The 15794-nt window shown below is 37.5% G+C and overlaps 1 protein-coding gene across 1 annotated transcript; it reads left to right on the top strand.

Moving 5' to 3' along the window:
- Positions 1-401: 401 nt before the first annotated feature.
- On the top strand, positions 402-13392 carry NTS (neurotensin). Its single transcript, XM_050914958.1, has 4 exons — positions 402-462; positions 4659-4720; positions 10971-11195; positions 13239-13392. The coding sequence occupies exons 1-4, from the start codon at positions 402-404 to the stop codon at positions 13383-13385; spliced, it is 495 nt and encodes a 164-aa protein (XP_050770915.1). The 3' UTR covers positions 13386-13392.
- The last annotated feature ends 2402 nt before the right edge of the window (positions 13393-15794 follow it).

Genomic DNA, 15794 nt, shown 5'->3' with positions numbered 1-15794 from the left:
GCACCCCGCGGCGGTGGGTGCGGGGGTTCGCTGCGCGCCCCGCTGCGCGCCCCGCGGGGCTCCGCGTGCGTCAGGCGGCGAGTGGCGTCAGCGCTGGCGGGCGCGGAGCGGCGGGGAGGGGGCAGCGGGAGCGGGGGGGGGGGTGGGGGGGTGGAGGGGGAGGAGGGAGGGAGCTTCATGAGGAGGCGATGGCGGCACCGCCGTGACATCACCCCGCGGCTTATATAGTTGGGGAAGGGTCCGGGTCCCCCGTCTGGTGCCTGCAGCCGCCCGCCAGAGCGCGTGCTGAGGGCGCGGAGCGGCGCGGAGCGGCGGGTCTCTCTGTCTCTGTCTGTCTGTCTCTCTCTCCGTCTCTCCCCAGGATTTATGGACTTTACTTTCTAGAGGGCGGCGCGGCAAGGATGAGAGCCCAGCTGGTGTGTGTGGTGCTGCTGGCCTTGGCCTCCTGCAGCCTCTGCTCAGGTAAGCCCCCCGCCGGCGCCCCGCACCGCCCTCCGCCCGGGCGCGCCCCCACAGCGCGGGCTTGGCCCTCGCCGCCCTCCCCCGAGGTCTCTCTGACCCGTAGGCACGGAGCCGCTCCCGGAGCCTTGAGAGGAGCCTAAAGAAAGGAGGTGAAGTCGCTTCGGGCTGCCGCGGCTATACTCAGTCGGCGCCAAGGAGCTGGCCCTGATAGCGGGCTCTGGCCAGCATCATTTTTTATATCACTCACATAACTTTCTCCCTTCATGTAAACCACTCCTCCTCACAGCATCCATACCATGGCAGTTAGTGCAGACCAGGCATTGGAAATATCAATCAGTGTAGACCATCTGCTTGATTATGCTGCCTCGTTTGTGAGTTATTGAATACCATGTATTTCCAAACTATCATAGAAATTATAATTTCTGCAACTTATATGAATAGCTGCCAGAATCCAAATCAACATGAATGTATCTGCACTTTAGTCACTTTTTAGTGGCAGAAATACAATTCTGGTATTCTGGGGGAAAAATTGCTAGCACCTGATCTGAAATTATGACAAAAAATGCTGAATCAGATGCAGATCACACAATACAGAGGTTAATGTAAGTGCATTTCTACTCCAAGAGCAATTGCTTTAGAAACCTAAAAAAAGAGGATCATATATTAAAATTCATTGCCTGCTCCTTTGGAAAATGACACAGCTAAGTGTGTGTCATTTATGCCCTAAGCTTATGACCAAAAACAGGTATGATGGCAATTAAACAGGTGTATACACACAGACATGAAGCAAAAGAGGCTTCAAAATCCAATCTTATCTAACTTGCAAATTACTTTAATTATTAACTCCACAAAATTTAAAGAGTAATTTTAAAAGTAGCTTCATTTTTCAGCTTCAGTATTCGGGAGGACTCAGAATTCCTAATTCTCACTTTAGATGAAAGTTTCCAATTTGTATTCCCCTGCAGAAGAAAAAAGTAACACATGTAGTACCTGCATTTTATCACAGTTTAAACATAATCATTCTGTATATCATAGAGAACTGGTGATCTTAGTGACAAAGCTTAATATTTATTATTTTCTCCCAATATATTTGAAGATTTTTAAACAAATACTTGACTAGTATTTTCAGTGAGGCAGTTTCAAATTCAATTGTTCATAGAGCCTGAATGAAAGCCCACTAAAGTAAAAAAATTCAGTGGAAATTAAAATAGGCTCATAAAAAAACCCCGTAACAAAATTTTGTGTGTAACTGACATGATGGTTTATTTGCTTGAAAATTTGAAATTATATTTAAATGAGAAATGCCATGGAGAAGCTTGTGTGGAGGTGTCAAATCAGTTTTAACTAATATGGACAGTTATGTCCATATTAGTTCATTTTAATTTTCTTTTGAAAATGTTTGCCCTCAGGGGAAAGTGTGTACCTGTAGAATGTAACTATTCCTGTAGAATGTGAATATATGAATAGAAGCTATACTTCTTGTCAATAAGAAGTGAATCAAGAGAACGTCAAACTGTATGAATTTCCCTCTGATTTGAACACTAATGTGTAATGAGACTTTTTATACATTGCTCTCTGAGAGCCTGCTCTTTTTATGCTTTTACTCCTCATCTGTCTCTCTCACTCCTGAATTACCTAGATGTGCTCCCTTCTCCTCCTCCAAGCCTTGCTTTATTTTTCACTCAAGGAATCTTGACCAGCCTCCTAAATAACGTCCTCCAGACTTCTTTTCTCAATCAAAATGTTTCTTAATACCTACCTATCTTCCACATCTGCAGCTATCTTCCAACCTCAATGGTGTGGAAGCTATCTTCCATCCTCTATAGAATATAAAAACCAGGTGCTAACCAGACACAAGTCCTTTCATTGTCCTCAGCTGGTATGACCCAGGACACCACAAATCATGATACTATCACAAGTATGCCGCTCACCCATTCACAGGAGCTGCTGCTATCATTAGTAGAAATTCAGCTGAGGTGATCTTGTGCTGCCAGCAGCACTGTAGCTAATGGTAAAGCGGTTAAGAGATCAGGTAACACTGACAACCAGTAGTGCTGAAAGGGCTGAAAGGCATTAGGTTGGAGATTAGTTACTAGTGACTTGCTGTAATACTGATCTACAAACCAGTCTTATTTAATGTTTTCAATAACAACTTCAACGCGAAAAGTAAGAAGGAATGAAAGTAGTGTGCTGGTAACACAAAGGTGAACAGGAGCATCACTACAGAGGAAGATCAGCATAACACACAGAAGTTTTTGATGACCTGAATAATAGAAATAAGAATCAGTACAACGGTACAAAATGCAATAGCTTAGGAAATAATAGAAGTTCCTATTAAAAGCTCCTTTTAACAGAAGCACAGCTGTTGGAAATGTCTGAGGAGATAAAAGACTTGGTCATACTATCTGACCTCATTTTTTTGTGAGATACTAAAGTTTTTCAGCCATGAAAGACGAGCAAAATCAAAAAATGTGTAAGAGAGCTACTTCCTGTAGCTAATGGTAAGCATTAAGGTAGTTAAGTAGTGAGGCTTCCAAACTGTACTATGCTGTGCTGCCTTGAGATCACAGCAGGCACAGAGGAGGGCCACTCTGATGAGTTGGGGAATACAAGGCTATTACAAAAGAGGAGAATAGATGAGAGTCTAATAGCTCTGGGCATAGCCTTTCAGTGAAGTATTTATGGGATTTCCAGGGGAATGGTTTATGTCCAAAAGGCACAGTGATCTTGCATTTTTTTGCTAATCACCATGTAAGCATACCCTAAAAATCTAAGCTGGGAAGGGCTGTGATTGCTCTCAAAAAATACATGAGTTGGGTAAATATTACAAGTAGAAAGGTATCACTTGTAGTGAAGGAAGTTATATACAAACCATTAATACATTTGTAATTAGAAATAAATTAGTCTTGAAATTAGAAGAAGGTGAATAACCACTGACAGTTTGGAAGAATTCCCCAAAGAAGAAACACGGTAGTGGTGGTGAGATCTTGTTACTAAGATTGAACATGATCGATTTTTAAGAGCATTTTAATGGTTGGTTTCCTGTGCTAGCAGAAATCTATGACAGATTAGCACATATTTGTATAAAAGGTCCCTTATAGACTCATGTTCTGTGAAAGGTAGTGACACAACATGATGATGATCCCTGAAATGAAGGCATAGGCAGAATCTATCCACAGATTCTGTGGTAGGGTGTTATATGCCAACAGCATTGATCATTTTAATGAAAGTGAGATATGACTTTTATGAATATGGAATAGATTTTGGTTTAGTTTGGTTTTAAATATAAGTAAGTGTATTGTTTGGCTTTGGACTGCTGGTATTCCAGGAAAGCTAAAAGCCACGTGGAGCTCTGTTTCACCTGAAGACTTAACTGATTTCTGTATGTATCTCATCTTTGAGCTGTGATTGCTGCTACATTTTCAAGGCACCAGATCTTCCTTATGATTACGTACAGCACAAAGCAGAAGAGTTTGTGGCTGTTTTCTCTTTCTACAGCAATTTTTACCCTATTCACCAAATCACAGGTCTTGCAAGTCTGTTCGGCTATCAAACGTCAATTAATTAGTAAAGAAAATCCTAAGACTTTCAGTCAGAATACTTTCTTTTGGTATATGCATTGTCAAGAGCTTGTATCACAAACTGGTCAAGCTCAATCCCTTCATATCAGTAAAAATATTCTTAATTTAACTAACAATAATCAAGACTAAATCTTATCAAGTAATCACAACTGCCATTCACCTAAATACTTAGCTGTTACTTAAATAAGTATTCTTTGAAAATAAATATCCAAAATCTTCTTCCAAAGTAAGTAGAGGTGACAAACAGTGATTATGGAAATCATACTGATTTTGAATGAAGAATATTGCAGCTGTTTTGTTTACTGAAAGGGCTGCAGATTAGTGGGCCTGTCTACCAGTGAACTGAGATATTAATGAATCTTTTCATTCACTTCAATAAGCTTGATCATACTTTAAAAAGGTAGTGAGTATCCATTTTAGCATAATGTTGCTGTTACGTGAAGATTCCTCGCAGTCTCTCTAGATCACTTTGCTGTGTGTTTATCTAAGTTGTTTTTTTGTTTGTTTTTTGTTTGTTTTTCAAAATTCATTGATATATCTAAATTCTGTATGCTGAATTGAAATGTCCATGATTTATGGTGAAATAATAAACATATGTTTCTGGTTTATTCCCAGATTCAGAAGAGGAAATGAAAGCATTAGAAGCAGATTTATTGACCAATATGTACACATCAAAGGTAATTATTTTTCTTCTTTTAGCTGACGGGTAGGGAGCAAATGAATTCTCATTACAAACCCAGAAGTCTTTGCACAAAGTAATAACCTATGGTCTAGACTGAAAAGTTCAGTGCTAGACATTACTTTGGTGGAAGATTTTCTCCAGTTCAAAGGAAATTTAAAGGTGTTGATGTGACACACTAAAAGTGCTCCTCACTCCTAACACTGGTACTTTCATTAAACTGTCAAAACTGTGTTATGTGCAGAGATGTAAATTTATATGAGGAAATGTGTTTCCAATAGGATTATGCCCGATGAAAGCTAAATTAACCTTGAGTCAAATCGGTGAGTGCTATTTTTATGCAGAACTTTTCCTATATGCATATAAAATTAAGACAGTCATAAAGCAAAAACTGTTAATACATATGCTGATTTTGGTTTAGGAATTTAATCATAGTGTTAGTACAGGAACATGGGGACATGACTGTGAAAATATTAATCTGATAAGTGACATTCCCTTCACAAGTTGCCAGACTGTGAGCGATGTGCATGTTATTTAATACAAATAGACAAGGATTCAGTTCCAATCTCATATTGACAAGGTGAAGCAGCAAGTGTTGCACATATGTATTGAACAGGCTGATAGACAAACACTTTCGCAACACTGTTATTTTCCATGAATGATCTAAGAAATAAATACGTTTAATATTTCTTCAGCAGCATATTAAAGAACAAGCCCTGAAACAAGTGCCATGGGCTTAAGGTTGAATGTTTTAATTCTTTGTTCTAATGAAGTTCAAGTCATGCTTAAATTCAATGGAAAATAAAATGAGAAATGAAAAATTTCCCCAAAAAAAGAATTTCATAAGCCAATGACTACTTGAAGGTTAAGGATAAAACCTGCCTGGAAGACTTCTGTATTTACTGTATTTGCTTATATGTGAGCTTTTTCACAGGATCCTTTGAACAGACTAGAATAAGAAATGAGGTCAGCAAACACATTGTTTTGATCTCTCTGGCAGTTCGTAGGTTCCCATGTTCTTTACTGGCATGGTAATTAACGTTAGATGCCAAATAAACCTGCTTGCCGCTCGCTTCTCTAAGGTACAGAAAGATTTAATAGATATTCTTTTCCTGAGACAAATTTAAATGTAGGAGGCTGACAAAAATAGTTCATTCTCTGTGTGGCAAAGCATAGTCTGTCCTGGGAGGAAACCCTGCAGCTATTGGTATTTCTGCTACTGACTTTAGTGGAACTGTGAACCTAACTTCCACTTCCATCTTTTCCTCCCTCTCAGCACAGAGCACGATCTCAGGTAACTAAAAATGCACAAATATAGTGCACCAGTTGATAATGTAATGATGTTTGCCATAATATTCTTATATGTTGTTTTACATCATGTAGCTTGCTATTCAATTTCCTTATGGTATATACCATAAGTCAAGTGACACCTGAAGTTGACAGAAGCAGTAGATGCGTGGTGGAGACATTGCTTTAATTCTACGTTATACTGCCTTAAATCACCATCTAAAATTCATTAGTTCAATATATATTGTCTCTTGACGTCAAAGTAAGGCATGGTGGAACCGCTAAAAAGAGTGCATAAATGCTTCTACAAGAGGCATACTACTATTCCATGCATTACTGAAATGACAAATTCTTTTTATTTTTTTTCTGTTGTCCTCTGCTAGCTTTTAACCCTCATTAGAACAAAAGTATGGTTCTGGTGTGAGAGACAAATTTGAGGATGGTATGTGTGATAACTGTCTTGTATTATGCCTGAGATGTGGTCCCAGCTAAGGGCAATTACTGTTAAATTGCATTAACCATCTTTGACACTGACTTGGTAATAAGCAGCAAGGGAAATCCAGACAATTTAAATAGTATTAAGATGGGGGAAAAAAAGGAAAAAAAAAAGAAAAAAATTGTTTATGAAAGCTTAGATGTAAAAATACAGCAAAGTGGATTATCACTTGTTGTTCTAGTATTTGGCAGAAAAAATCTTCCTAAGTAGGCACTTGTGAAGTATGGTATCAAGACTACAGCTAGGGTTTAAGCACACACCTTTTGCAACATTCAGTAGTCTATCCAATATTATGGAAAGAGTTACCATATGCTTTTGACTTCACAGACTGCTGTCCAGTGTCTACTGGCCCTTTTCAAACTACTCTTTAAAGTCATCTATAAGCTGAATCACTCTCCATCTTTAAAGGACATCCATGCTTATTACAACCTGTCTTCAACATTTAATACAGTTTATTACCCTTCTCTGCTGTTCCATCTCAAAGAAGATACAGGGATCAAACAAGTCCCTAAAATACTTTAACTGTCTTTCCTCTAAGATAAAATCCAAAGAGCCATTTGGAAGATCTGGTAAGACAACACAACCTGAAGTGTCACAAATATGCGGACAGTTATCTACTGTCTTTCTTTTGTATCAAATTGATAGCTCTATTCCCAGTTTCCTAAATGCTTGCCTGAAACCACTTGCATGAAGAATGTCCTGAACTCAAACAAGATTGAGATAATGTTAGTTAAGGGGGGGGGGGGGGGGGGGGGGAAAAGAAAGTGTTTCCTTGAAGAATATATCATCACTAGAATATACTCCACCTTTGGGATCCCCACTCACATTAATTTTCTGAAGTCTTGGACCCTCTGAGCTTCTTATTGTTCTAGGATGCCTCTTACTGACTGTATGCGCCCAGACAGTTTAGCCTCCTTGTCAGAGGCAGGCAAGGTTACAGCTGCCTAGGAGTTACTGACATCCTGACTCCGTCATCACATAAAAATTCATTACATTTACAGGCATTAGTATACATCATGGAAGAAGTAACAGAACTCAATACCATATCTGCTTAAAGACAGAGAGCATTTTTATTATTTCTATGGTTATATTCTGAACAAAATTCAACTACTATTCTGAAAAGGAACCATAGAGATCCTACATTACCTTGGGTTTTACTTGGTTATGAATTTGTTTTTCATCTGCTTTCACTCGATAAAGATAAGAATATAAAAAGCAGAGAATTGAACTTTCTTTTTCTAAAAAAAAAAATAGCATTTGGGAGGTATGCATTATAACATAAGAAGTATCTTAAACAAACTATCAGGGGTATCATTCAACCAGAAATGGAAAGAAAAAGTTATCATATAAGTTATAACTTGGGATTCTCTTTAATCTTTCATAGGACAAGCCTGTTGTCAAAGAAGGAAATATTCTCAAGCTCATTTCAGATTCTTAGATGATTTAAAATTCTTTTTCAAGATATATGAGGTGTGGGAAACCATATATCTGAATCTTATTTCAGAAGCATGTTCAACAATGGAAATGCATACATCATATTCACTTCAGCATTAATAACTTGTAAATTCTGATTCATACTGCAGTCTCTTTTGTTCCTTCAGATCACTCCCAGATATTTTTCAAGTTAGTCTTAAAAAAATTAGTTCCATCTTGGCAGATATGGGTTCCTTGATCTCTTGTGTAGGTGTTTCAAATGTATCTTGAGCAACTGTAGTTGGTATTGCTTAGACCTGTGTGGAAGATGCATCACACACAGAAAATGTACCTGAACATTTGAGTTATGGTCATCTTAAACTGTATTTTTGCATATTCCTTTAGGATAACCACCTCAGATTTCCCACAACATATAAACCAAAGCTGTCTGATTGTAATGCTTGCTGTAATAGTGAAGTGGAGTAGAAAAGCAACATGACTACTCTGTTCAGTGACTGGACATGATCTGGAGAGCTCCATGTTCAGTTAAAAAAAAAAAAATCACTCTTGACTGAAGTTCTTGATGCTTTATAGTCGCATTCTGTGAGCTGGGAGCAGTGTAAGTCAGAAGCAGGTGTACCCAAGTAAAAATACTTTGAGGTGATATATGAGTGGTATTAATGGGAATTAGACTCCCTTATCAAACGAAGTATGCTTGCAGACAGCACTGCAAAATTTTTTTCCCCTAACTTCATAAGTAGCAGCTAAGATCAATTTCACCTAATGAAGTCTGCTATTTAAGTATTTTAGTAATATACAGAGGAAAGTTCCTTTAAACATAGACATGCATCAGGCTAACATAAAGCAGCAGCTTTAGATCAAAAACATTCTATAAATTATGCAAGAAGGCATAACAAATTTCCCTATCCTTTCCTCTTCTCTTCTGTTCTCATCCACTGGAATATTTTTGGGTTTTTTTAACTCAAAACTCTTACTTGCTCACGTAGCACTGCCCCTAGATTTTATTCTTCATTGCAATTTATCTATTGTAGTGCTAGCTCACATTTCTTTCGTATACCCAGGAGAGAGAAGTGCACTGTAAAAGCCTCCTCATTTGTCATGGAAAGGTTCATATTTTTATATTTCACAAATATTTTAAAACAGACCAAAGAAGATTTTGAAATTGCAGTGGACACTTGCTCTTTTTGCTAGTTTAACTTCTGTTAATTAAATTAGACATTCTGCAAAGAGGTTAATTTTTGTTTTGAACCTGTCACATCTTTTCAAATAATTTGACAGACTAATTAGGGCACCTAGATGGGACAACAGATGAGCTCAAAGTAAACAATGTAGAACCAATTTCAAGCTTCTTAATAAGATTTGAGATTTGTTTTCTTCTTAGCCTCAAAACAAAATACTCTTTTTTTTTTTTTCCTGAGCCCTGTCAGGAATCTGAGAACACATAGTGGTTTTATTAAAGGGCTAAATTATTCTCATTTCAAAAGGCATGTGTATATCAGATGTATATTGGAGTAATGATTATGGCCATAACGGATTTTTTTTGTAACTAATGCTAATAATGATGCCAGCTTTTCTTGTTTCTTCCTCACTCCTCTCCATTTTCTTTCTTTTCCCTCAAAAAATAGTAAAGTGTGGTGGTGAATATGCATGTATCTTGCATGCAATGCCCCTTTGTTAGGAAGGTACTTTAAAGAAACAACTGATTATGTGATTACCTAATGTTCAGCTAAGCAAGCACTGCATCCACACTCTTAATTAATGCTGTCAGTATGTAAAAGGCAATGTCTGTGTTAATGTAATACCTGTATTTAACTTTGTACATCCAGGAAAAGAAGCAACTACATTTGAGTTCATAGGTAAAGTGTGATCCTAACATGCACAGCAAGGAAGCCCTTGCCAAGTAATAAATAGGAATTTGCTATTTGGCTTTTGATTGGAGGTTGCTATGTCACCAGTTCTAGTTTAAGGAAACTAATTTCTATACTCACCACTAAAAGGAATATAATTTGAAAGACATAATTAATAGTGGGAGAACCAGGAAAGTGGCAAAGACATGAAAAGCAGTGAATGAGGTAGGAATTAGGTTTTTCACTTATTTTTTTCTATTGACAATCAGAACTAAAGAAGACTAGTGCCACAACTGCTTGGAAAGAACAGTACCAGTAGAAAAGTAAAAAATTTTTTTCTCCACATTTTTTAAAAAGGTTTAAAGTTAAATAGCTACTAAATAATGCAAGATACTGGAGCAAGAAAAGATTGAGACAAACCATGGTGAAATTTCTCTGTTTCTGTCTTTCTGTAACATCTCTGAACAGGTCCATTATGGACCACCTAAGTACAGTTGGTCTGAGTTTTTCAGTCCGGTTACCAAGTCAGGAATACATTGTTTGCACAGCTCTGTTTCATCTTTCCTCCATCTTCATCTAAGGCCGTAGACCTTCGATACACATCTCCCAGGCTCATGACTCTCCAGCATCCAAAACTCCTGGGGCTTACAGATTCCATAACTTCAGACCCAGCCTCATCAGACAGCTTGCCCTGAAGCAGGGACTCCATTCCTTTTCTCAGGGAATTTTGAAATGACTGGTATTTGTTCTGAACTGGGGAGGTGCGTCTAGTTAACCACAGGCATCCACCTTGGATTCCAGTATTGGGAATTTATCCAGTGGGTTTGACTCATTGTCCTGATTTACACCTGTGAATTTATATTATATTAATTTCCATCTGTGTTTTTGTTTGCACCTGTGCAGAATGACTATGAAATGCTACCATTCTGGTTGGGTAGCAGTTTAGTTTTTCATCATATATATCTACCTGTGGGGTAAGGCTGTGGGGAAGCAGACTTGGTGTGTTTAATAAATGAGTTGTCCTAATTTCAGCACTCTCTAATTATTGTCTAAAAGTTGAGCAGATGAAAAGTACTTCAAACACACAAACTTGTTCCTACCAAAATGTTTGAATGTCACACATTATTACCAAAAAACAAAACAAAAATTGCAACACGTTAAATAGTGGGTATTTGTATTTTCAGATTAACAGAGCAAAACTTCCTTACTGGAAAATGACCCTGCTAAATGTCTGCAATCTTGTCAACAACATAAACAACCAAGCGGGGGAAACAGTAGAGGTAGATGAAGAGGATCTTGTTTCAGGAAGACAGTTTCCTGCTGCTCTGGATGGCTTCAGCTTGGAAGCAATGCTGACAGTATATCAACTTCAAAAAGTTTGCCACAGCAGAGCCTTTCAGCATTGGGAGGTAAAACAAACTGTCACAAATGCATGTTTCAACTGCTATTAAACTCTCAGGCTCTGTTTGTAGTGATGTTTTAAACCCATATCCATGTGACCCCCATCACATTGCTGAGCTTTCCTTCCTTTTTTTATATTCTCTAATACCTCTAATATACCTCTTATTGAAAGAGTTGTGAATTAATGTATTTTCTGACAAGCTGTCTGTTTTTTATAACAACCCATGGATAAATGACAACTATTCTTAACTACATACTTTCTCCACTCTTTGTAGCCATTCCAAGGAACCAACCAAACATATGAAAGTGAGCTCTATGCCAGAACACAAAATTAATATCTGCTTAACAGACGTGAAGTTACCACAGATTTATTGAGGCATAACTAAATGTAGGCAGAGTTTCTGAAAACCCTTTTAAGGCCCTAAGACAAACTGGATTGAAAATGCACGGACACATGCCCATGTGTACGTGTAATTTTACCAGGTACTCTGGGCTTCTTATCATTGCTAGGAAACTGATAGCAAAGGAACTCTTGCTTTTCACTTCCCCACACCTGAGGGCCCTGGAAGTTGATATTGTGATTGTATGAGGATTGCTGCTCTTAAATAGTGATTGTTTATAGTCCATTTGTGGTATTTATCTTAGTGCAATGATCTCACAGAGGCACACTGGGCTTGCGTTGTTATATATTACACTAAAAGCTGCTTTGTATCCTTTGAAAAAGGGTATCTCAGTTTCTTCAGCTATCACCACAGGTTCACGGACAGTCTGGCTGAATCTTGATCCTCTTTTGTTTGCTGAATCACGGCTCTGTATTTGCAGGCTTATTCTCAATCCTTTATATTAGCTGGGGTGGTCCATACAAAAGACTGCAATATCTTTGAGAACCAGAGTTTTCTGAGGACTCTCTTCATCAGTACATTTATTGCTGAAAAGGAGCTACCATAGACCTGACTATATGCAATAGCCCATATGATTTAATCACAGTTCCTTACTTTGCATTTGCATCACCTCTTGCGGTGGTTGGGAATCATCACTCCTAACAGTACTGCAGGTGAAATTGAAAAAAAATATTCTTCTCTCAGCTTAGGAACACACTTATGCAGTGCAGAGGTTTATAGGACACAATGAAAGAAGAAGGGATAGAGCCAGAGGGAGAAGGCTTGCAGAAGGCTTGCAATAAACAATTTATCTAATGAAATAAGTTCTTGTGATCTTATTCTTCCAGGATTGACTCCAAAGTCTGTTGAAACCATGAGAGTCTTTCCATTCATTTCAATAGAATTTAGATGAGCACTCATTTATTAAGTAATTAAGTGAGTAACAAAGTTTGATTGCTTAGGGAAATACTGAGGTGAGTATAAAAATGTTTTCAGTTTAATGCCTTTCAGCCAGACAGTAGGACTGTACTTGACCATGGAAGAACGTGGTGAGAGAATGGATGAAATCTTAACAGATAAAGCAAGAACAAATCTGAACAAAACACTTTAAAAACTCCAAGTAAAACTCAAAACACAGTTACATAAGAAATTTTGATTGACAAAATTTTGGCTTTCTTGTGCTTTATTTCATTTCTTATTTGTTTATTACACATTTTGATTTTTTAGCTGTAGGAAGTTGCAGATAAAAATATTGCTTAAAAGCTGAAACCAGCAAGCAGTGGGTGTTTTAGGAGGTGTTTAGCCTAAATGAGTGATTACAGAGTGACAATCATTAGGAAGTTTTCAGTCAATCTGAGTTTTAGTCCAAGGAGAACATACCAGCTTTTCTCTAGTCAAAACCGATGATCTCATTTGTTTCAGTGGAATTTAAATATCACCTCTGTAGGATTCAGCTCATCTTTAGCCTGATCTTAGTTTTGTGTCTTGAGTTTTGGGCTTTTTTTTTTCCTTCCTTTTTTTTAAAAAAAAACCAAAAACCTGCAACTATTATGGTAAAGATTTTTCTTGGTGGCAGATGTTAAAATAAAGTTTTATAAAACTTTCTAGGAATTGATAATCTTCATTACCAAAAAAAGCTGATAACATTGTGTCTCTTCTTGCATCCTGCAGTTACTTCAGCAAGATGCTTTTGATCTAGAGAACTCAAGCCAAGACAAGGAAATAATGAAAAGAAAAAATCCCTATATTCTGAAACGGCAGCTACATGTGAACAAAGCTAGAAGACCATACATACTCAAGAGAAGTTCATATTACTGATGCAGCAGAAGAAAACAATGTATATTTAGTTTATAGGTAACTGTGCGTTATGGTTATCTTATTTAAATCTAAAATCATACTTGTGTGAAAATATACTATGGAAAATCATCAAGATGATAACATAACTGTGTCTTTTTTGCAATTGCTGTTTCTTGATTGTGATTTTTTTCCTACTTGAGATTAATTGGACCAATACATTTGCAAATAAATCTAGTTTCTAAGCATGATGTATTGTACAAAACTGAGATTTCAACATATTTCCAACAATATTGTAGTCTTTTCCTATTTTATAAAGCACACCAACATACACCAAGTAAATTGATATTGTCCATAAACCCTGCTGAGATCTTACAATTTCTTAAGGCAACACCTCATACATATATATGCTTGCAAATTTTTGTGTAATGCACTCGTCAGAACTGCCACAATATTTTATATATTGGTCAGTTTAATTTATTAGGGATTAGGTCGAAGGAAGGAAGGAAATACTATCAGCTAACTATTAAATGGCAATTTCAAAACTCATTTTTTAAATAGCCTGCTTGTAAATGAATTTTAAGTTCTTGACTCCTAACTTGCCACTGAAGAGTCATAATTTAAGAAAACAATACATAAATGAGACTTTAACAAAGTATGCTAGTGAGAACAAACCCAGATGTTCTTCAGAGTCTTGTGTATCGCCGACTAAATAAGGAAAACAGTTTATTAAATCAGTAAAAGAATTTACAGTGTTTACCTAATCTATGAATGCTCGGGGTGGGGGGGGAAGACAAAAAGCAAAAGCTGATTCGTGCTCCTGTGCTGTCACTGTTAAAGTCAAAATACTAATCCGGTTATATGAGAAACTTGGGAGAAATATTTGAAAGAGGAATTAAAATTAGAACATCTTAAACTTACAATTAAAAGGCATTTCCTTTCCCTCCCTCTACAAATTCGAAATAACAACAGGCAGTTTCAGGGGTTAAAGACAGTCTTGGAAACTGATGGAGAGGGAAGCTCCCAGCATGGAAAAAATTGTTTTCAAGCCATGAGGAATCAAGTGCCACCTGAAACTTACACATTTTCCAGCTCTGTGTCTGTGATGTGTACATGAGACTTGGGATCACAATGATACTGGGTTCCAGTCTGGAGGAAAGCAGTCTGAAAGAACTGGGGGTCACAACAGTCAAAACAGAGGGATAGTCCAAGACCCATGAAGCCTGGATGCTTAGACCAGGAGGCAAAAAATGGGACAGACACTGCTTTTGAAAACCTACCTGTTTTCTGTTTGAGGTATTTCCTCAAAGCAATACTGTTCCATCAAATTGCCAGAAAAAAAATACTCAGAGAATTTCCAAATCCTCTCACAGGTCAGATTTTCTGTCAATTATTATTGAACATATACAGGGATATGCATAGAAAAAACACCCATACCAATGGTTTTACCAACTTTGTTACATGGGGGTGAATGGTTTTTTTACAGTAAAATGTATTTTCACTATATTAAAGCTAATTATATTTCCTTTTCTGACTGCAAATGTTATTAATCAGTTTATTTATTCAGTAGCCACTAAATGCATGCGCTCACAAGATATAACCGAGCATACACTAATTACTGTAATAATTGTTATGACTTGAATACAGCAAAGCACTTAAGCACATTTGGTCTCAATGTTTTAAACGCTTAATGCGCTTAAAGGCTTTGCTTAAATAAGGTTCTAGTAGATTCATATCCTTTATTTTTTTTATGAAACTGTCGTAGAATTAGACTGGAGACACAGTATGCTCTCAAATGGCTAAGAAACATCCCTCTTTCCAACAAACCTACAAGCTCCCTAGTGCTGTTATGCACACTTTAAATTCTAAATTACCTGATGGTCTGAAATAACAAAGCAGAGCAGAGTTTGTTCCAAAATTCACTGCTAGCAATATATGAGGAAAAAAGAAAAGAAACTTCAGATCCCTGTTTCATGGGGAACACAGAAGAATAAGACAAAAAGAAACAGGTTGCCATGATATTTTTCTCTCATGTTCAGTTTAAGAGTATAAAAGTTAAAAAAAAAAGTAAGGTAAAGTAATGTGGTTGCCATCTGATAGAGGATGTTCAAATTTTTGAAAGCAAAAGCACCCTTCCATTTTTCAGTTTGGAGGTGATTTAGATATTCAGGGTGATGGCAGAGGACCTCAAATGATGATGATTAACTGTTCTACCCTCATCTAGTGCTCTGCACTCAAGTGGGACTTACTTACCGTGTGACTGTGTACTTGTTCCTTGCAGTGAAGAGTTAACAGGGCAGCCAGACTGACTGGCTGAAAATGGCTTAAAATAACCCATTTCCTTTCAGCATGCTGTGAATCCACACACTGTCAGCTACCGTGTGTCACTGGAGGAGGCAGAGCTTAAAGTATGGCAGAAGGCAGCTTGTTCAG

This window comes from Gymnogyps californianus, chromosome 1 (assembly GCF_018139145.2).
Source record: "Gymnogyps californianus isolate 813 chromosome 1, ASM1813914v2, whole genome shotgun sequence".
Lineage (NCBI taxonomy): Eukaryota > Metazoa > Chordata > Aves > Accipitriformes > Cathartidae > Gymnogyps > Gymnogyps californianus.
Note: the sequence above shows the minus strand (reverse complement) of the source record. Positions and strands in the feature narration are given on the sequence as shown.

Excerpts from the sequence above, each read along its gene's own strand:
- NTS (XM_050914958.1), top strand. The coding sequence starts at position 402 with ATGAGAGCCCAGCTGGTGTGTGTGGTGCTGCTGGCCTTGGCCTCCTGC. Across the intron at positions 4,721-10,970 it reads CCAATATGTACACATCAAAG|ATTAACAGAGCAAAACTTCC; the intron begins GTAATTATTTTT and ends TTGTATTTTCAG. Across the intron at positions 11,196-13,238 it reads GAGCCTTTCAGCATTGGGAG|TTACTTCAGCAAGATGCTTT; the intron begins GTAAAACAAACT and ends TGCATCCTGCAG.